A 23,590-nucleotide genomic window follows, 5' to 3' on the forward strand; every position below is an offset into this window, starting at 1 on the left:
TCCACAGGGGACATCAACAATAGGTCAAATGAATCTTTCCAGGTATATAACAGATATCCAAGGTTAGATAAGATTAAACACACCTTTCGTGTTTCTGTAATTAATAAGTCATATAATAGATTCAATAGAAAGTTACTTCCAAGCATTAGCTTTCCTGAAGCTTAAAAGAAGAGTCAGCAGAATCATTATGTAATGATTTTGCAGACATACCATGACACTTCTGTCTGATAAAAATATTTGCCTGTAATATTTCATTAAATTTAAACTTACTGTGTAGTAACTATAAGAGGTTGACGGCTGCCAAGAGCTGTGAGGCTGCTGAATAGAATGGTATTTCTGGAGCCTTGCCTGGAGTTGAGACAAAATTTGACTCATCTTCATGCATACATTTGCAATATACCTCCAAACTAAAATAAGGATTTAACTCCATCACGAGGTTCCAGTGATATCATGTTAGAGCTAAGAATTTTTTATAATATCAATAGAAGCTTCTAAGCAACTCTAAAGAGAAAGGTGATCTTTCCATAGCTATGTTCATTGGGATGTTTGTGACCTTGAGTTGTGTTCTCCCAGAATGCACATGCCTCAAGCACTGATTCAGTTGTTGGTAGCAGGATAATTATAATTTGAGCTCCACTTTGTTTCTTTGTACTACTTCAGAGTGTATTAGCAAACATTGCAGTGAGTAGGAAATACTGTGGTTGGGAAGGCTATGCCTGCAAAAAATTTAGAAACTGTAGGATAGGAATTGAGCTAGATCAGGACTGATGAATTCATCGTATCTATTTTTGCTTTCATTTTCACCTAACAATCTTCTAACAAAAGTGGAGATAAAAGATTAAAAGAGAGAGAGGAACAAAGAGAAAATATGAAAATTGCATGACATTTACATGGCATCATTCTGTTCAATCTGCTTATATGTTACAGCATTTTATTCAATCTTTTTCTGACCTACCTGTTCAAACTAAGCTTCTTGACATTTATCCTGTCACTTATTGAATGCTCATGCACTTTTGAGGACAAGGGGAGTCCCCGTCTCAAGCAAGATTTTTAGGCATCACCATGATACAAACAGTAATAACAAATACCTTCAAACAGCTAAGTAACTAATATTCCATCTTTTCTGATAGCTAACCTTTTGATCTGCATGCTGAAGAGATCAGTAAATAATAATCTGGGAATGGCAATAAGAAATATTTTTAATTAATGAAGTACCATTTTTTCCAAGTATCACATCATCCATCAGAAGATGGAAGTACTAAACCCTACGATATCAAAGGAATCCCATGAGCTCTAGTCTCTGTTTCTTGTAGATATGTAATTTGATTCCAATACTTCTACTGGATAACCAAGCAGGTTTCAAAAATGCTTATACTTTTACCAAGAAAAGTTGTTCTGCAATTTTTCAGATGGATAACCTATTTAACTGCTGCTCTGGATTTTTAAAAAGAATTGGTGAACAATAATAGAGTGAAAAAGTTATCAGCATGCACGGTTCACAATATATTATTGCACCAGCTTTAGTCACAAGGCTCATACTGGTCAGTTGGATTGCAACATTTTGACATATGGTAATTACCACAGTGGAGAAGAAAAGGCTCAGAAAGACAAACAGCAATTACAATTCACGGTGTTAAAACAGTATTAACAATAGATACTATAGCAAAATACTGTCTTTTGTTATCACTATGCAGCAATACAATAGTTCCAGTTATTCTTACTATTTTGTCTAAATACTATCAAAAAAATGCAACATTTACCACTGAGAAGCCAGTGTGGAAAAGATATCGGTGGTTTCAGGTTCTTGGAACAGTTTCAAAAGTTCTGGTTCAGATGATAAGTCAGCAAGGATCCTTAACTCAATATGGGAAAAATCTACAAAACAGAGTGTTAAAATAAATCTATTGCTCTAAAAAAAATATATACCTGCATTTTAACCAAACTATCACAAATTAAAAACGCAAGCTTGGACTGCTCAGTCGTTTCCTCACGCTCAAAAAAACTAGATGCCTGTAAGAGGCTCATCCTGAAGAAGTTACGTTCCAGCTACAGATCACAAGGTGTCTGATTCCTTCATTATCTCAGGTGTCAATTAATCTTATTAGCTCTTTCTTTCTACTGACAGGGCTTACATATCATCCACTTCCAAAGCACACTAAGGAGTATACATCATATAACAATATTAGTTGATACTAAGGGATGTGACAGCCTTGTAAAACTTGTCATGCAAAGGAGAGGGGAAAAAGAGATGACAGAACTGCGAACATTAATATGTATGAGAATAATATACATACTATCTTACCTGCAGCTAAAAATGTATGTCCTGTTTTTGAAACAAACAATGTTCTTGGGGAAATGGTTACTATTTCCTCTTCTTTTCCTAGAGAGGAGACAGACATTTAAGTCCCAAACCCCAATCGAAAAATATTGCGTTGCATTATAGGAGGTCGTAAACAACTAAACCCACACAAATGGCAATGTAAGCAACCTAGCAGAGCACCATCTGCCAGCATCACAATTATTTCACTCTATCAGTCATGTACAACATCTTTATCCCTGCCATCCTTGCAGTACCACTTCTCTTCCTTTTTCATAACCAAACCCTTCCCAAAGCATTAGCTAACAAATATCTACAATAACTAACATTATTCACAGATCACTTAATAAAGGAGGCATTCAGATAAGGAAGGGTCTATAGAGATGAACTAAAAAATATATTTTCTTATCTTTGAACATGCTGCAGTAATGTGTTAATAACCAAATTCTGAGTTACAGGTGGTAGGGGAATACAATATTGAGAACATACAGCTGATATAGGCATCCAAATTCTAATGACAGAAATGCCCTATAATATCACAAAACAGTAATGTAGATTGACAAGGCATCAGAAACTCAGTGTATCCTGGAAATATCACTTGTCTGGTGTAGAAAGGGATGGTGGTTTGAAATAGAACAGAATTAATCTGGTCAGCATAAAAGTGGAAAAAATAAGTATATCTTGACAAAGGGATGATAAACTTAGAAATACCTTTTTGAGAAGCATATATTATAAAATCATTAACAAAATTGATTGGACTGTTTCCAGAAAGGCCCATGTGCCACACTTATGCACAGCAGCTCAGGTTTACACATCCACTGCTCACATATTTTTTTTATAACTTTTAAAAAATACTTACAGAAATGAAACAGGTAAATAAAATAAATCTGCTGTCAAAGTTTTACGTTGTCTTCAACAGACTCCTGTTTTATGATCTGTATTATTTCAAACTCAGGGAGGGAATAGCTGTGAAAAAACAAGCCTACCCTTACCTGAGAACCAAGTGCAACAAATGAGCAGCACTTCCCAGCTATGGCTATAGGCGTTCAAGGAGAGTTTATGTTGGCAAATCTCTCTCTCATATTCGAGTCTGCTATTGTGGATTTCTCTCTTTATCACTTGGGTCATGCTTTTCTAGACTTGACTTTAATTCTCTCTGAATCACCTGCCTTAAATTTGCTTCTGTTATCAAAAACAACACATCTGACTAACTATTGGTGTTTAGTTGTGAGTTTGATTAAAGTGACCCAGCTTTAACGTCTCCTCAGGAAAAGCCTTATGAGCTGAATGCATACAAAATCATCCCTAGGATATTTAATGAGTTAAGATGCATAATTTCATCTGGAAAAAGGAACAGTGAGATAGTAGAGGGAAACAAAAAAATCTAAAAGTTTGTGACTATTCAGATCAGTAAGGAAACAGCAAATTTTTTGCAGGAACAATCAGCAAAAATTAGTTTAAATGATAATGTATAACTAAGCATCAATAATCTATTCTATTCTTTAATGCTGGAGCTATTGGTCTGCTTTAAAATATAATATAACTCAGTAAAATAATTAGATAAAATTTCTTTTTCATGTAAATAAAAACATAGTTTACCTTTTATGTACTGTTTCTTTGTAATTCTAACTGGATGTTTAGAGATACCTTGAATGTTCTACAAATAATAAAAATGCTTAGTAAGTTAAAGTTTATGAAAACATGTTTATGAACAGTTTATAAGCAGCATAAGAACATTAGTGATACTAATGCCAACAAGTTATTCCCATATAAGAAGATGATTAACCACTTTGCCTTTCAAAGGAACCTTCACACTTCTGTAACTACAGATACTTTTGAATATTTGCTCTTCCTTGAAAACTGGAAGCTTGTAAGAACGACTTCTCACTGGCAACCTTTCCAAATCCTAATCTCTGGGTGCACCATAGAACATAATTCATAACCCTAGAAAAATAATTTTCTTCTTATTTTAATCTGTATTTTTTTAGATATGGTGTGTTACTTTCAAGAAAAGAATGCATGTGAACCCTGCCTTAAGCGAAGGGAACAGATTCTTCCTCAGCCTCTAGAAATTTTTCTAATATCTATTCCCACTTTTTTTAAATGCTTGATAAAATAAAGAGTGAGCTCTTTATTAACTACAGCACATCAGTCAAGGTTGAAAGTGAGAACTAAGTTTATCAACAAACATGCAGGACCAGGAATATCAGAAGATTTTTCTTTAAAGACCTGTGCTCATACACCTCCAGTAAAGCATGAAATATGACAGACAATAGTTTCCTTCTGTTATTTTATGTTATTATGTCTCTTCATCTAGAAAGCTAACACATGACAAGACATAATGTGTATCAAGCTCAATTTTCATCATTCCACGCAACCAATTTGCAAGTGGTTCAGGAATTAGATGAACATACTAATATTATGTAAAGCCCTGAATTCAGGAGATGGGAATAGTGCTATATAATTTCTAAATCAGAATGATCATTTTCTATGCAATTTTGAACTAAAAATTGTTATTTTAAACTTAAGACGGATGTAATCAGACTGCAAAAGCTATTTAAATATAAAGCAGAATCAAAAGAACAAAATCCCCAAAACAGAACAGTATCATTTCTAGTCTTAGTATCACCCTTAAAGATCTACAATTAAAGTTATTAAAGTTGAACACTCACCAGAGCACCATACACGGAGAGAAAGATAGGAAACTACTACATAATATAGATAATATTTTCACAGCATGGGTAAACTAGGAACACTGCTCTCAATACATCAATATGAAGTTTGACCCAGAAGAAACACTTGACATCTTTAATATCTTGCTCTTCAGTTTCTAGAAACATTTAAAAATTCAGGTGTGGCAATGCTTATTGTAAGGCTATTAACCATACTTTGAAATAAGTGGTTATTTAATCTGTGCACAAAACTAACATTTCTATTGATAACTATCAATTTCTATCGATACCAAGTTGAGGAGGATCAGTGCTTGTTCGTATGAATAACAGGCAGTTTAAGTGGCCATGGAAGATCCTCAGAAGTTTACAAAATTAAGTCCTTTATTATGTACCTGGATGTGAATGTGGGAGCCTGATTTTACACATTTAAAAAACAAAATCACAACATTATAATTCTGACTTGAATCATTTTCATGGTAGAGATCACTGTATGGACTTTTCATTGGGCTCTGTACTGGTATTGACATGTACTTAATAAGATAACCTCCAGCACAGGTTAAAGAGTTGTTTGTTTATAGTTACTCTCACTATTTATTGTTCCTTAACTCTTTAGCTTCAAAATCCTGAACAAAGTGAAATAAGTAAAAATTTGTTTCAAAATCTATCAACAACAGTAAAAATAAATCACTGTATTGCCATCTTGTTTTCACTGACAGCATATGCAGAAAGTCTGCTTTTAACGCAATTTTAGAAGTGTTACTAATAATTCTGAAAAACACTAGCAAGTAATTGCAAGTTGCAAATGTACTTTCACTTATAAATTAGTTAACAACTCGTAATTTGAATAAATCTTCAGAAAAGAAGTAACTCAAGAAACATGAAAGTGGCAATGCTCATCTTTAAACTATTGGAATAGCTTAATAGAGTCTTCTCGTCTAATTTTAGATGTCTTTAGGCTAGTCATTGGTCTAAACTAGCTGTCTAGAATTCCTCTATAGTCAGTAGATGAAGATAGGAATCTCCAGTGGGTAGTTCAATCTATCTATATATGACACATACTTACAACAAGTTGACCTAAGATTCCCCTGGAGATGATGTTTTCTGAGATTTAGATTATCAAACTTGATGAGATAGATTTACCATAGATATTTAAAAGGATGGAGAAATAAGGACACAATCTCAGAAGAGTCTTACAAATGGAAAGCTTTCCTTTGAGTTGAAAATTAGGTGACAGTTTTATTGTATCAAATGTGGAAGATTGATGTGGCTTTGGTAAATGACTATTACCACCTTGGACTACATAATACAGCTTGTATTTTTACTTTTATGTATTTATTTCAAGTATATTTCTGCAAAACCTTCACTGTTCAATCTGAATTTTACCCTTATTGTTAGAAAAGGGCATCCACATCTTGTTAGAAGTTCTAGAGAAAAAAAATTGCTCTCTCTGAACAATTACGGTCCAACAGACAAGAAGGAATATACTTGAAGCAGTGTGATAGAAAAGCCGGTTGTGAAAATTAACTATTAATACTTATCTTCGTTGTTTCGGGGTGGGGGAGGAGGGAATCAAGCTATTCTAGGGCATGATTAACAAGAAAATCCTAGCATTGATTAAAAAAACATTTAAAGATCCATATAAAAAAACAACACAATCCAAAATTCATGTCCAGAGGTTCCAATGGATACAAGGATAGATGAAACCAAGGTCCCAGTTTCAATTATGTTTGAAAGGCTGTGATGATCAGGGGAGGCTCCTGAGTGCTAGAAGAAAGCAAGTGTCGCTCCTTTCTTCCAGGAGGGCAAGAAGAAGGATGCAGAAAACTACAGCCCAATCAGCCTCTCCTCTATTTCTGGGAAGGTGATGGAGCAACAATCCTGGAAAACATTCGCAAATATATTAAAGTCAAGAAGATGATCTGGGGTAGTCAGCATAGATTTACAAAGGGGAAATCATGCTCAACCAACGATAGCCACCTGCGATGTAGTGACTAGCTCGGTGGATGAAAGGAGAGCAGATGTTGTTTACCTTGACTTTAGCAAGGCTGTCAAAACATTCTCTCATAAAAGCCTCATAGACAAGCTGATGAAGTACAAGCTAGATAACTGGACAGTGAGGTGGACTGAAAACTGGCTGAACTGCCAGATTCAAAGTGAGCGATGTGGCACAAAGACCAGCTGGAGACCAGGCGCTAGTGGAGTATCCCAGTGGCCAATACTGCTCAACACCTCCATTAACGACCTGGATAACAGGACTGAGTACAACCTCAGCAAGATAGCAGACAACCCAAAACTGGGAGGAGTGGTTGATACATCAGATGTCTGCTCTGTGATCCAGAGGGACCTCAAGAGCCTGGAGAAATGGGCTATCAGGATCTCAGAGTTTACAGTCTGGAAAGCAGCTTTGCAGAAAAGGATCTGTGGATCCTGGTGAAAAACAAGTTGAACATGAACCAGCAAAAAGCCTTTGCACCTAGGAAGGCCAACAGCATCCTCGGCTGCATCAGGATGAGTGTCACAAGCAGGTCAAAACAGGTGATCCCTCCCCTCTGCTCAGAATGCCACCTACACATCTTTTAAATACCTCCAGGGATGGTGACTGCACCACTTCCTTGGGCAGCCTGTTCCAATGCTTGACAACCCTTTCCGTGAAGAAATTTTTCCTGATCTCCAATCTAAACCTCCCCTGGTGCAACCTGAGGCCGTTGAAGAGACTGACAGCCACCTCGCTACAACTTCCTTTCAGGTACTTGTATACAGCAATAAGGTCTCCCCTCAGCCTCCTTTTCTCCAGGCTAAACAGCCCCAGTTCTCTCAGCCGCTCCTCATAACACTTGTTCTCCAGACCCTTCACCAGCTTCATTGCCCTTCTTTGGACTCTCTCCAGCACCTTAATGCCTTTCCTGTAGTGAGGGGCCCAAAACTGAACACAATACTTGAGGTGCGGCCTCACCAGTGCTGAGTACAGGGGGACTATCCCTGCCCTAGTCCTGCTGGCCACACTATTTCTGATACAAGCCAGGATGCTGTTGGCCTTCTTGGCCACCTGGGCACACTGCTGGCTCATATTCAGCCAGCTGTTGACCAACACAGCCTGGTCCTTTTCCTCCAGGCATCTTTCCAGCCACTCCTCCCCAAGCCTGTAGCATTGCATGGGGTTGTGGCCCAAGTGCAGGACCTAGCAGTTAGTCTTGCTGAATTAAAGATTGTAAATCCAAAAGTTTCTGGAGTTTCTCTTAGGATCTTCTTCTCCAGAAAGTTTAAAAAAATAATTAGGCCACAACTGTTCTCTTTGAACAAGAACTCAGGTCTACACAACGAAACACAAAGTAAGCTTTTACATTCATGGCATCTGTTTGACGACTAGCATTGTATTACTTCTGGAGCAGAAGTAATACTTTGTTCTGTAAGATCAGACTTCATTACAATGATACTAGATAGGTAGATGACAACTGCTTTGAGCTTTATATTCTATATGTCTAATTACTTTTTTTCTTTTTATTCTTGCAGTGAATTTTTCCCCCCTGTTTATTTGCTTCTTCAAAATTTTCTCACTCCTTTTCCTTCTTTTTCAGTTGCCTTTTCTTGCTCTATTGATAAATTGTGCTCTCATAGCTCAGTTAATCAATTTAAGAAGAAATGTAAGCACAGGTTCAGTGAGCTACTTCCCTAACCGTCAGCACTCTGCTTGCTCCTTTGTTAAAGGCCAAAGCTGCTGGAGAAATAGTGAGGAAAATCTGTGCCAAAGTAGTGCCAAACCTGCCCAAAGTAGTATTCTTGCAATGCAGAATAACAAAACTTTGAGTCCTGAGGGCACTCACAACATTAAATTCAATGAATTTGTCTGTCACCTCCAAAGTTGGTGGCAACTCACTCATGAGAAAATACACAGCAGAAAAAAACCCTCAACCTTCATGATTTGTCTTTTGGAAAATTGTCATATTTAATTATTGTCCATAGCAGCATTTATTAATTATTGTAAAGGAATAAATAGTTATTTGCTGTGACTTCTATATGATACACAATTTCAAGACAGTCCAAAGACCTAATTTTTAAAATACAGCATGTAGCTCAATAAATAGAGAAAATATGAAAATGAACAAGGTCACCACAGCAATACCAGCCTGGTATGTATGTGTACAAGCATTCCTAAGCAAATTTTGACTTGTCTGCAATTGCCACCTAGTGGCCAGTTAAAAGTTTAAGGCATCTATTTTACTTGTCAAAAAGCACAGAATCATACAGACTTCTGGTAAAGGATTTCTTAATTTTTGTACTAGTTACTGTTTTTCAGCAGTGAACTACCATCCAAAGGTAATGCACTCTCCTCTTGCCTTACCCAGCAGCACAGAATTATCAAGGTTTTAGATATCAGTCAAGTGGCAGAAGTAATTGTTCACCTTCCCACAAGCTTAATCACAGAATCACAGAATGTTAGGGATTGGAAGGGACCTCGAAAGATCATCTAGTCCAATCCCCCTGCCGGAGCAGGATTGCCTAGACCATATCACACAGGAATGCGTCCGGGCGGGTTTTGAATGTCTCCAGAGAAGGAGACTCCACAACCTCTCTGGGCAGCCTGTTCCAGTGTTCGGTCACCCTCACCGTAAAGAAGTTTTTCCTCATATTTATGTGGAACCTCCTGTGTTCCAGCTTGCACCCATTGCCCCTTGTCCTGTCAAGGGATGTCACTGAGAAGAGCCTGGCTCCATCCTCATGACACTTGCCCTTTACATATTTATAAACATTAATGAGGTCACCCCTCAGTCTCCTCTTCTCTAAGCTAAAGAGACCCAGCTCCCTCAGCCGCTCCTCATAAGGGAGATGTTCCACCCCCGTAATCATCTTCGTGGCTCTGCGCTGGACTCTCTCTAGCAGTTCCCTGTCCTTCTTGCACTGAGGGGCCCAGAACTGGACACAATATTCCAGATGCGGCCTCACCAGGGCAGAGTAGAGGGGGAGGAGAAGCTCTCTTGACCTGCTAACTACACCCCTTCTAATACACCCCAGGATGCCATTGGCCTTCTTGGCCACAAGGGCACACTGCTGGCTCATGGTCATCCTGCTGTCCACTAGGACCCCCAGGTCCCTTTCCCCTACGCTGGTCTCCAACAGGTCTGTCCCCAACTTGTACTGGTACATGGGGTTGTTCTTGCCCACATGCAGGACTCTACACTTGCCCTTGTTATATTTCATTAAATTTCTCCCTGCCCAACTCTCCAGCCTGTCCAGGTCTCTCTGAATGGCTGCGCAGCCTTCCGGCGCATCAGCCACTCCTCCCAGTTTTGTGTCATCAGCGAACTTGCTGACAGTGCACTCTAATCCCTCATCCAAGTCATTAATGAATATATTGCATAGAACTGGTCCCAGTACCGACCCGACCCTTGAGGGACTCCGCTAGACACAGGCCTCCAACTGGACTCTGTCCCATTGACCACCACTCTCTGGCTTCTTTCCTTCAGCCAGTTCACAATCCACTTCACTACCCGATCATCCAGACCACACTTCCTCAGTTTAGCTGCGAGGATGCTGTGGGAGACAGTGTCAAACGCTTTACTGAAATCAAGATAGACCACATCCACAGCTTTACCATCATCTATCCACCGGGTTATGTCCTCATAAAAGGCTATCAAGTTGGTTAAGCATGGCTTCCCCTTGGTGAAGCCATGCTTAAGCAGCTTTCAAAGTGAATACAAGGGAAGAAGAAAAGGGCAACCAAAGATATTGACTTCGTAATTTAGAGAATTGGCCATAAGAATAGTGTATTTGATTTTCTATGACTGATCCTATTTTTGCCATATTCTTTGAAATTTAGACCTGGCAGTGACCTCAGGTAATAATGTAGCAGCACATGAAAAAGGACTCAATGAGTGATTTCTAAAATAACAAAAAATATTTAATTTTGCTAACATTGATTTGACATGTTCTGTGACAAATTATTTTGTCAAATCATGGGCTCAGCCCAGACGCTTCACTATGTACTGACAGATTACTAACCTTTTACACAGCAGGCAAGGGATTTTGTATATATGCAGCTCTACGCACCTTTCAAAAAGACTAAGACTGCTTTTGTTTCCCATATATAAACTGATTAAATTTAATTACTTATCTAATTTCATTTTCCTGAAAGAAAGTTATACACAGAAGAGAAGCTCTGTTAAACTAACGTTCATTAATATGGGAGGCTATTAAACTCTGGGATGAACTCCAAGACAACATGATTTGGTTTTGGTGAAAAAACAGTGCTAAGGCATAGAGATAACAACCCTTTGAGTGGCAGTTGTAGCTAGTAAATATTGTACTAGTCGTATATTAGCTGTACATTATAGCTTTAAAGTAAACAGTGTCAAGGGAATACTGCCCAAAGGTACAAACACTAGACCTTCAAACACATGAAAAATGACAAGATCTCCAGATTGGAGGAATTTACTTTCCAAAAAAAAAAGATGTTTTCTTACAAAAGGGTAACATTTAGCATCTCAAACAAGATTCTTCCACATACCGAGGAATCTACTGAGCATATGTTAGAGAATTCCTCTTACAAGGCTACGAAAGACTGTGAACAGGAGACTGATTGAAGGAGTTAAAGAAAACCTAAATAACCAATGTCTCTTCCTTCGTTCCCAGTGAGGAAAGGACAATTCTTGATTTGATAGAAGTGGTCCTTAACCATAAGTTCCTAAGAGCCACAGCCAACAAATGATCATGTTAGTACAGGAGAACTAAGGACAACAAGGCCATGTGGGAGTCAGCAAGATGACCTCTGTGTTATTCTGCCTATCTTCAGTGACCCTATATAAACCAAAATTTTTTTTTGTTGTTACTGTTCCAAACCTGAGAAAGTGCATCCATCTTCAAAACTCTAGGTGAAATTTCCAGAGGTTTTATGAAAGGATGCTGAGGAAATAAAAAATTGGGAAATTTTCCACTCATTGACACAGAAAAAAAGAACTGTCACAGCAGAGGAAGCTGAATGTAATAGGGATGTAGAGCTACAGAGATAATTTTCCTGAAGTTCTTTGAGATTACAACGACAAAGCTTTTGAAAATCAGTACTGTCTGAAAACTGGACCATTCAAGACAAGATGACTCTTTTGCTGTACCTAACTTTTGATCTTCCCCTATAATCCATTCTCTTTTTATCATTTTTCATTTCTGTCTCCTCCATTTTTTGTCTTGTCAGAACTCTTATACTTTTTGAAGTAATTTTTTGCTGACTGAGATACAGAATGGGAGAAGAACAACGTACAGTAGAAGAACACTGTATAGCAAAATAAACTATTTAAATACTTTCGTTACGTTAAAACATAATGAAACCTATGCTGAGATCAGAATGAGACTGTATTTTGTCCTTGCAAAAAGGAATTCAGCCATTAGAGGGATACGCTAACACCTCTCACTTTTGAGAGCTTATAAGACTAGACATAATTAGTGTGCCTGAAATTTACTTTTTTTTAAAATTGTTCTCTTGGAACATACGTCTCCAGGCTTTGAGTATTTCCTAAAAGCGTATATCTAAAAATCCCACTAATGGAATACTTCATATGAAGAATAAAAAAATCTTCAAGCAGAATTCCTAAAATCTTAATGAACTCACAAGAAGTACCAACAGTCAACTTCGTAATAAATAGGCACACAAATATTTAAACTAATATAAAGATCACACATGTGTTTCTGCACATTGCTGAAGATTCAATCTGAGCAACTGTCTTACGGATAAGGACAGTGAGAATGAACTCAGTAGGACATGGGCTCTATTAGACTCCTCAGTACAGAGGTACAATGACTGTGACCACGTTGAGACTTCAGGGGATGCCAACGTATGCCAGTCTCGGGCATAAGAGAAGTGCTCAGCCAGGACTTGAAATTTGTGTGGATAAACAGAGGAAGAACAAAGATTGTGACAGACAAGTGAATAGCACTACTTGTTTCTTGTAACCAAAATACCATGCTAACATTGCTCTTAAACTATTTTACAATTACATGGAACCAGACTTCATAAAATTCCAAGAGACACAACACAGTGTACAGATTAACTCCTGTACCAGAATACTCTAAGTAATAGATATTACTATAATTACTTCATTTTAAAACACCTTTAAATTTGTAAGGTAGTGAAAGCTACATAGCTAAAAAACCCACTTGTTTTGATCAATGATGACACTAATTTTGTTCTTGTTAGCTATGTCCTCCAGTCACATTCATATTAGAGAAAAATAACCTGGCAGTAGCACTAGCTATATTCCAGTATGGAGTTCTAAAACATGATCAGTGCATAGCTTTGGCTTCTGCCTCCAGCTTCTACCAAAACATCACTGGCAAAGGCCATTCAAAGGATAAAATAAATCAGCATATAACCACCTACCTTAACAAAGCCCACTCAACAGCAGTAAGCACTCAAGTGCTGAGAATTTAATTTATACATAGTGTATTGAGATGTAGTTATTTTTGAATTTTAGTGAAACAAATGGAAATATGCAGTGCCATCATCTCTCTAGCACAGGAAAGTTTTACAGGAACTTTTTTTCCTCCCATTTCTACAAGTCTAAGATTCTCTGAGGAGCTTTTTGACAGAAACTAAAGGAGAGTGAAGGAGGAATTCAGCCTCCACAGTCAGTATTTCATAATCTGCTAAAAATACTTCAGCTGATATTTTTCTGAGTTGTAGAGAATCTTTCATTTTTGAGCTGTTAACTTTAATTGCTCTATATATTTCTGTGCTTATGTTTAGTTTCCAGAAGAAATAATGACAGACTCCCTATCTTATCCTGCATAAATAAAATGCAAGCATTTTGTATGTTGATTACTGCACAGAAGCAGATTCATACTGGCTACACATTATCTTTCTTTAAATAACACAGAGAAAAACTATACATACCAAGATAATCCCAAATAGAAGCAGCATTATGTACATGATTGAACTGCTCTTGTTACTACAGAATTACAGCCCAGATGATGCTCCAAGCTTTACTGAGCCAATTGGAAAACATTATGCTATAAAAGGTAGTCTGTGTACTGGATACGCCACACTCACCATGAGAATAATGAATTTATACAAATCAGAGGCACTACTACAGAGAATGTCAAAGACTTGCGTGTATCATAGAAAAGGATACTATGTGCACTTTTGAGATGCTAAAAGAACAAAGGCCTATGATGCAGAAACCTGATTCCTGCATTTGGATATCAAATCAATATGATGATGTTCTGGAGCATCAGACATGAGTGTTATGATACGACCAACAGTAACTTTTCATACTGTAGTTGTCACACCAACAACTAAGAACATCCTATTGTAATGTTAATGTAGTGTAAATTTTCATCATGGATGCAATTGAACTAAAGTCTTGTCAACACGCTCATTCACTCATTTTTAAGTAAAATTTCCCTATCATAAAACAAAAACTGTGATGAGTAAGGAAGAGAGGAAATAGCAAACTTCTGTCTCCAACATTGTAAATAGTTTCTTTAAATGCGAAAGCCTTCACGAAAATATACTTCTAAAAAAATAAAGCAACAACAAAAGAGATCGCAAAAACACCAAAACTCTAAATACTCATAAAATGAGATACTATTTTAGTGCTATTAGTGCAGTCACAATCAGCATATGACTCAAGAGTATTGGAACAAATATACTGAAAGGAAACATGGCACAGAAATAGGTTCTGAACGCAAGAGATACTCAGAGAACACAGACCAACCATAACAAATGGCATGCACGCTCTGACTTTTTCTAATAGCATATCAGCTCCTCTGAGTGATAGTTGTTTGTACTGACTAGAAAATATGACACTACATTGCTTTGACAGAAAGGTCCAAGAAAATGCATAGACATTCTCATCTCTGTTAAGACAGCCTACCATTATTTTAGTGAAGTCCACATCAGAGCATACTTACCTAAATATGATTTTGTTAGCCTAGATGACATTATAAAAGACTTTTGACAAGACGTTTTATGTGAACCTGTAATATGTCTGACTTGTTTCTATCCCCAGTGCTTTCCAATAAACATTCTTTTAAAAATAGAAAAAACACTCAATTAAGATCAATGTAAATGTAAGACCCATACTGTCTGTCCATTTTAAGTCAATATTCATTTCAGTAGGACAGTGTATGAAAACAAGTTTACAAAAATTATATTCCTAATAGTGCAGTTTCAAAAGCAGCCAAGGCATTGGTTCATTTTTTTTAAAAAAAGGAAGATGTGATCACATTCCTGCTCTCAGACTTGGGTGTCTGGCTCCTTACATTGCATCAGCTCTGCCAAAGCCTTCTAAAAGCTGTGAAGCAAAAGGACAGGGGAAAAACAGGACACTTAAATTTGTACAGCAGCTCACCACTATTGAAATACCTTGTAGAACATCCTGTTTGTGCTGGAATCCAATTGTGACTATAGACTATAAGCCTTCAGAAAAAGTATTGGCAGTATCACAGATCTGCCTGTAGCCTTAATGAGGCCTGGGACAAAACGTCTGAAATTTGAGAGCTGACACAATAGTTTTTATAGCACGATTCTGACAGTTTGCCTTGTTTGGTGTGCGTGTGTGAGTATGCTAAGGATTTAAAACCTGCCGGGATAGTGTTATGAAAGGGAGACAAATAGGCAGCCTCTTGTCCCCACTGTCCATAAATGATCCCCAAACTATTCCAAAACTACATTTGAGTTTTATCTCAGAGAGAATTAGTCCGTTCACTCCAGAAAGCCCAGAAGGGAAGTAAAGCAGATACAGTGTGGATAATCAGAAAAACTGGTATGCTAAGTTAATTGACAGAACAGACTCGTTTTTGATGGCAATTGCTCAGAGGGGTCTCTACTTCAAGAGATTGTCTCTCCCATTAGAATGAAAACCACATGGGTAATTTATTATTCATATTCCAAACACTATTAGTAACACACATTTTCTAATAAACACGCATGCAATTCTCTATCATGCATTCACTATCAGAAAATATTACTTACATCTGTTGGAGAGACTGAAGTAAATTCAGTATTTCAGGTTTTTTATAGTCCTTCTTTGAGCACATTAACATTCAACATACCCTAATTAGTTTCTCTTTCAAATTACACTCCTGCTTTCCAAATTAAAGCCTAACATGCTTCTTTGATTGACAGGTTAAATTATTTTATTTCTTTGCCTTTTTAGACAAGCTGGTAAAAGCATTTTTCCTGGGGAGAAATAGGAATGCTTTTATTTTTTTTTCACTTGGTCTGAGAAGGAAAAAAAATTTATTTATCTTCAGCATAACTTTTTGTTATTAGAAGGAAGGAAATCCCCCCTGAAGCTCACCACTTTATGCTTTTTAGTTTAATGATACAAACATCTTCTGAAGTACAGAAGTGTAAACTCAGTAGCATTTCAGTTCTCTCTGCTGCAGAAGCCTGGAGGAAAGAAACCTTAATACAGAATATCTGATTCTAGCACTGGAGTTTACATCCTAAACCAAATTATAACATCCAATTATATGCAATCTTTATATCTCGAGTTAAGATTTCTCTCCATTCATTCTGAAAGAGGCTTGATCTTAATTGGCTTTATGCCTTTCCACCTCTGTCACGACTTATTTTTACTTTAAAAGGTAAGAGGCTGGAAAGTGGTACTTCAAGGTAGGTTTGGAGAACATAAACAAGTCTTTACGAATGTAATAAATATATTTAATAGGAAAGTTATCTATAATAAGGGAGCATCCTAATGTAGACAAGACTAATATATTTACACAAAAATTAATTAGAAATAACATATTCAAATAATAAATCTAATTCACTTCCCCTAAGTCATAAGTAATCCATTATAGAGTGGAAAAAATAACTAGCCTATGGATATAGTACAAAACAATTTGACTGAAGAATTTTAGGGTTTATATTTACTTTTAGGTTTCAGATGCACAGGTCCTCATGGAGTAGCAAATAGACAGTCACAATGCTATAGCAGGAGACTACAATATCAAACGTGTCCCTGTTTAACGATGTACTATATTATTATAGAACACTTCGGTTTTTGTGGAAAATGCATTAATAATGCAGCACACATATTGTAGAAGAAACCATATGAGAAGAAATGGAGTGCACAGTTAAATTAAAATAGATGTATACATGGAGAGCCACTGAAGTAAAGTTCTACCAAGAAATCCCCCCCAAAACTTCTGTGCAATGCAGAAGTTAAAAATTCATGTGAATAAGCTTATCTATTGAGAGAAACCCACATAAAGCCAAAAATGGTTTTGTCTGAAAGAGGATCACAGAAGAGTTTATCTGAAAAAGAAATCCTGCTCTGTACCTAATGTCTGGTCATTTCCCCTTACACCTATAAGTAAATCTCTCCTGGATTCCATTCAATGCCTTAAAGGAAAGAGGACAGATAGATCCATTACCTTTACAAAACAAATGAAAGATAAAGAAACCTTTGTTTGGAACCCCATCTCCCACAACTGCTGCAGCAAATGGGATGTTTTTTCTGTTTGAATTCTCACTTTATCTGATTTACACTTATCTTTTGCTTTAATTACCCCTTAAAGCATTTTAAAACACAGCTAAAAATAAACTACCTCAGAAAATATTCAGCTAAAATTTGACATAACATCATAGTAACTGCAAAAATATCTACAATATTTATGATTTATGATTTCTGGCAAGAATCTTCCCAATCCTTTAACACTTAGTAAAGTGACTGGGCACTGCAGTATATCTTCTATATCAATAAATGATTCAGAAACAGATGGTATAAGTTCCATAAACATTTCACATAAAAAAAGCCATGCCAATGTTTTCCCTTATAAGGAAAAGCCAGCCTCAGGCAACCCTGGATGCTAATAATGCAACATTATTTTGGAGAAAAACAACCTTTAAGAAAAGTAGATTTTATGTCATTTTTAGCATGATGGGCCAAAGATCACCTTGTGTTGTATGCGGTTGTTAAGACAGCTGTCTGTTCAGCTCTGACTTGTAAATGCCTGTGCATCACATCAGAATATTTAGCAGACTCTGACCTCCATGATCTTCTTTTCCATTCTGTCCTGTCACTTTCCCCCTTCCGGGTGCATGAGAAGCGGGAGAAGCAGTAACACTCCTCCATTCCGTTGTTAGTTCCGAATCCTACACACTGTTTTTTACTCATCAAAAAGCACAAGCACTTCCTATAAATTGTCTGATGACAAATTGTATGGAAATATGTACCATGAGGGTAGAAAGATACAAATGAAACCTGAACTGTGAAGGAGGTAAAAGAAGAGCTAAGGAAGTCACCAGTACTGTGAGGATGAGAACCTCCCAGGACAGGTTTCTGCCAGAACTCCAAAAGTCATCATACCAGTCAAGACTTGCAAGGAGCCACATGAGCCCACCCATGCAAAGTGGTCACAACATAACCGTTATGTCTAACATCTCTACTCCTAGACAGAGCTGTGGAAGACCATGGCCTTTCTCCCACGACTGCAGAAAGCTTCTAATGCCATTTGTACCCATGAAGCTTAAGGCTAGTACCTGCACAGACAGATAACCAGTACCCAAACCTGCATGGATAAGAAATGATAATACACAAGTTAAAAGGACAACGGCTTCACAGATTCTCTCTAGCCTTCATGAGCCAAATCCCACTTCTGCATCTCCCTCAGGGCCAGGTCTTTGCTAAGAAAGGCCATGATTAAACCAAACAGAACATTTCCACAGGTAGGCAGCCACTACTTTTCTACTGCTGTTCCCTCATCTATGCCTTGACTTGAGGCCCTGAAGCAGTCTTCAACCCTGCCTCCTCCGAGACCAGGTCCTGCACACTCATCCACACAGCTATGGGCTGTGACAGAAGTGGAGCACAAAAGGCCTTGCCAGTCCCTACAGTCAAAGGGCACTACGCTTCCTAAATTCCAAGTAAAATGTTACAATAAAATATATTCAAATATGCCCTTAAAAAGGCCACTTTGGCAAAAAAAAAAAAAACAAACAACAAAAAACAAATACTCTAGCAGTCCAGAAAGTCAAATAAAAGACATTCCAGCCACAAGTACATACATAGAGATCACTACAGCCAGAGACAAGAGAGGAAGTACAAAGAGCCCAAATGTCACAGCCATATAAGCATCTGGCAAGACTTCCAGGGCAACAGGATAGCCAGCTTAGCCCTTCTCTGCTATGAGGCCTGAAGCCAAATTCTGGTCTTGCTCCAGTTCTTCCTTTCTTTCCATAATCCCAAGGGTACCTTCCAGGGCTCACCGATCCTTTACAAGGAGTGGTTCATGAACACCAGAAATTCATTACACAGAAGTATTCAGTAGAAGCCTAGAGGGTGCGTGCATGGCTCACAATTCTACCTCTCTACTTCAGGTAAACTTCAGGTGATAATATCAAATTCTGATCTACAGATAACAGAAGATATTCATGAAAATAAATGTTCTAGAGTAAAACGCCCATTTAATAAGCTTTTTCTGTCCACCATTTACATACAATATGGCAACTGCTAGACTTACATGAAAACAAACATGTCATATGTTAAGAGTATGTAATATTTTATATAAATAATATTATTACATTCTAATTAAAATGTATATCTTCTTATAGGCCCACTTACTGGATGTTTGGCTGAAAGTCTGCCAGTCACAGTTCCTGTCTGATTCCATGTAGAGGAAATAAATCCCTGTAGTCAAGTAAAGTAAAAATCCCCCAAAAAGAAAAGGATGAATACATACATCTAAATTTTATTTAATGGAATTATTAGTAATAAAAGCACTCTGCAATCAGGACTACAAAATCAAACAGAAATACTTTATAATTTTCCATATAGAAGAGTTCTTAAGCTGTAAATACTGCAGTCATTTCACACTTTTATTATTTATTTGAAATACCATATTTTACATGCTACTTTTTATATTTCTACCTTTCTCATGCACGTTCGTAGTCCATCCACATAAGTTGATTTCATCTTATGAACCTAAATTACATAAAAGTTTAGATAAATGCTTATTTATAAAATCAAGAGATTTTTCAAATTAAGATCTTAATCTCCAAATGCATATTAACTTGTTTTGTAGACTTTTTAAAAACACAGTTTTATCTTAATAATGGATGTATACTCCCTAATAGCTTGACCTATTCACATAAGTTAGGTAAGTGCTGGGTTATACCCTAAAGCCAGGTCTTTGCAGATACTAGTAAATGAACTATTGGAATTTATTCTTTTACATCTTATACCCTCAGATCAATAAACTACAGAAAAAAGCCACACACAAGAAACCTCACTTTTTTTTTTTTAAATCTTGGAAACTCATCCACTGAAAATCCAAACATTAAGTGTGAGGGCAGACTAACTAGGTCAGTTGGATTTTCAGGAGGCTCATCATCTAGAAAAAACCCAGGACTAGTTATCTCCTTCCTTTCTTCAGAACTCAAAAAATAAACATTTTGCCCTAACAATGTGCTTTATAGCAGTAGACAAATTTAACAGTGAAGTTTTCCAATTGTTTTTGCAACATAGTTATTTGCTAGCTATAATCTAACATAGTGCAAAACACAAGTATAAACATTAAATTTAAAAACTCTTAAGAACACCTATAACTTCAAAATTTAAATAAATATTTGAATGAACTTACATTAGAGCCAACTTTTTAAAATTTATTTTGCTGTGAGTATGCTATATTTCTTGCTAATTTTGCTGCAGTACAACTACTTTATGTGAAAAATATCAGCTCACCTGTCGGTATTCTAAAATTATCTTAGGCAAAGGATGAAGATCTTGCAATTTATTTAGCTGCAAAATGAAGCATATGAATTATTGGTATGCTTTTCTGTTAAGTTGTACTATTTAACAATCTTAATGGAATAAGTTTTGGAGAAAGAAATTCTATCGCCAAGCTGAATGGACAAAATACTGGCTAAAGAATAAAGTCCTTCAAGCAATCTCACACTAGGCCCAAGGAAGCCTTCATTCTTTCCTGCCTTCAACAGGAGGGCTGGAGATTATCCCTTCCCACTTCATTTCCTTTCCTGTCCCGGACAGGGACAAACAGACATGCAGACATAAAACCTTTTCCACAACAACTTTGAAAACACTGGGGCATGATGGAGGTTACTTATGGTCCTTTGTTTATTTTTTGTGCTAGACAGCATCAATGCAAGAGAGACCATGACAAAAGTATACAAAATAATACATATATACACACATACATATTTATAAACACACACGCACACGCAAAATCCAGCAGGAGAATTTCTCCTGTTCACAGAATCACAGAATGTTAGGGATTGGAAGGGACCTCGAAAGATCATCTAGTCCAATCCCCCTGCCGGAGCAGGACTGCCTAGATCATATCACACAGATATGGTCTGTATTATGGTTCATCCCATAATACAAGTTCCAGGAGACTTTCAAGCAAAACTGAAATTGTCAAATCCAAGAGCAATAAAATAAGGCATATTTCTGATTACTTTGATTGTAAATTTCCATAAAATTTTAAGAAAAGGAATGAAGTTATTCAAATAGAGATTCGATATTGATAAGTACGGCAAAAATATCTGGAACTACAACAGTTCAAGGGGAAAAATAGACGCAAATGTACCAGAATGGAGATTTTAAAGCATAAGGCTTTTTTCTTACGACCAGGGAGAGACAACATATTAAGATTAATTGTCTAGTATTTATCTACTGGAAGAATTCAGCGTACCTCTCTCTAAATAACCAAGTCCAGCAATTGCTGGAAAGGGTGTACTGGACTAGATAAAAGCATTGCTTTGATTACTGCAACAAATCATATGTTCCCACAAGAAGATGACAGGCATTCTATTTCACTGATCCCTCCCATCTCCCAAGGCTCTCTGTCACTCTCCAAGATTACACATTTGATCTATTAAACCTCCTTCTCCTTGAGTAGTGTGTGGTTTTTATCGTTATACTGTTGACATTACCTCAGAGATTGTATCTGGTAGTTCAGACACTTTGCCCAAAAGTTGAATTTCCTCTTTCACACATGCGAAACAAATACTGCCTTCCTACCTTCCCCAGAGGTGTTCATTCTCAGCAATGAGTTGTGTACTTTGATTTGACTCCCATGTAAATCAGAGCAATACAATCATGGCACCAAATCAGGAAAAAAGTGCAGCTACACAGAGGCTTCTTCTCTTGTAAGAAGGAATTCCATTGCTATTATTATGTTAACAAAAGGAAGGGGCATCCACATTTGCCTCGAGTTACCAAGAAGTCTGCAGTTTGGTCTTGACTTCACCATTTTTAGACAAATGTTTTTGTCAGGCTTCTGCACTTGTGTGGGATCACACATGAACATCTGCACTGCTGAAAATTATCTGCTAACAGAAGAACAAACTGGAGAGGCTTCATATTATTATATGAATATAATACTTATTGCACTGAATACTTAATACTTATTGCACTGAATCTGATCATTTGATCTCCTGTACAGGTGTATCAAAGTATCTAAACTGTTTGGTCATTATTGCTCTAAGGGAACGAGATTCTATCATGATCCTGCAGATCTGACTCCAAATACAACCACTCTTACTGAAGACAAGCATTTCCACAGAGGAAAAAAAAAAAGCCCAAGGAAAATTCATGCACACAAGTAAAACACTAGACCATACAAAGAAAGTGACAACTCCCAATTCAAACCACAGGTATCAAAATTTCCTACATACCTCCTTACCTAGCATGAATGAGTGAGTTAAGGGTCCATAAAAAGATGACAACATGGCTTTAGCCCAAATCTCCTGACACCAACAGAAAGTCTGGGTTGCTATTTCCTTCACCAGCAGATTTTACATTAATGTTCTTTTCTTTCACCAGTGGTCTCTTTTACCCATCAGTGAGTCATACTGAGCTGCCAAAATCTGACCAGTAAGAAAGTCTCCCTCCTTTGAGGAAGATGGTCATACATGCATGCTGGTACTAAAGATTTTAACCCTGGTTTATCGCTAAAGTTTAGCTTCAATAGCTAGTTTGTTTTTCCCCAACATGGAGTGCAACTTTCATTTCTTGCATAAGAAATTGAAGTGTGATTAGTACAACACAAAAGTAAATCAAGATTGTTAGGAAAACTGTAGACAAATGTCAATTTCACTGGAATATAAGTTAGAAGTTTTGCTAAATCATGCAGATGGTTTTAAAACCCCTCCCCATCTCACCACAACTTCTGAGGTGGACACAAGTTGCTGTATTTCAGTTCTGTGAAGTTTCTCACACAGTGCATGCAGTTTTAACTTTTCAAATAGTACCTAAAGAAAAACACGTAAGAGAAATGTTTCAGTGTTTCAAGTGTGGAAATAGAAAGGAAAATTATTTGGTACCTGAACTTAAGTCTAGAAAACAGGTTTCAAGGAAAATAGAGCATACTGTAGCAAAGAGAACGAACACAGAATTGAAAATATCAAATCTTTATTTTTGAGCTACTGACAAAGTAGTATATATTTACTAAAATCAAATGCATAATTTTTGTAAATATATTCAAATACAGATTATCCAGCTTTGCCAGATTTATGAAAAACTGGTGTCCTCCACAAAAATCAGAAAATAAGATATTTATTATTGAAGAGAAAGAATTCTGAAGTTGTAAGGACAACTTTACATGCTTTATAATTCTTCTGTATCATTGACAATTTACAGAACTG

At 37.0% G+C, this 23,590-nt stretch overlaps 1 protein-coding gene across 1 annotated transcript in view; it reads right to left on the reverse strand.

Moving 5' to 3' along the window:
• Window positions 1–23,590, reverse strand: part of POLN (DNA polymerase nu) — a 110,983-nt gene that overhangs the window by 60,517 nt on the left and 26,876 nt on the right. The window contains exons 11-17 of the mRNA XM_068403540.1: window positions 23,108–23,197; window positions 20,667–20,723; window positions 19,854–19,907; window positions 19,548–19,613; window positions 3,917–3,974; window positions 2,303–2,380; window positions 1,761–1,875 (exon numbers count right to left, since the gene is read on the reverse strand). Coding sequence (XP_068259641.1) covers window positions 1,761–1,875; window positions 2,303–2,380; window positions 3,917–3,974; window positions 19,548–19,613; window positions 19,854–19,907; window positions 20,667–20,723; window positions 23,108–23,197 — 518 coding nt within the window. The remainder of the gene's footprint in view (window positions 1–1,760; window positions 1,876–2,302; window positions 2,381–3,916; window positions 3,975–19,547; window positions 19,614–19,853; window positions 19,908–20,666; window positions 20,724–23,107; window positions 23,198–23,590) is intronic.

This window comes from Nyctibius grandis, chromosome 6 (genome assembly GCF_013368605.1).
Source record: "Nyctibius grandis isolate bNycGra1 chromosome 6, bNycGra1.pri, whole genome shotgun sequence".
Lineage (NCBI taxonomy): Eukaryota > Metazoa > Chordata > Aves > Nyctibiiformes > Nyctibiidae > Nyctibius > Nyctibius grandis.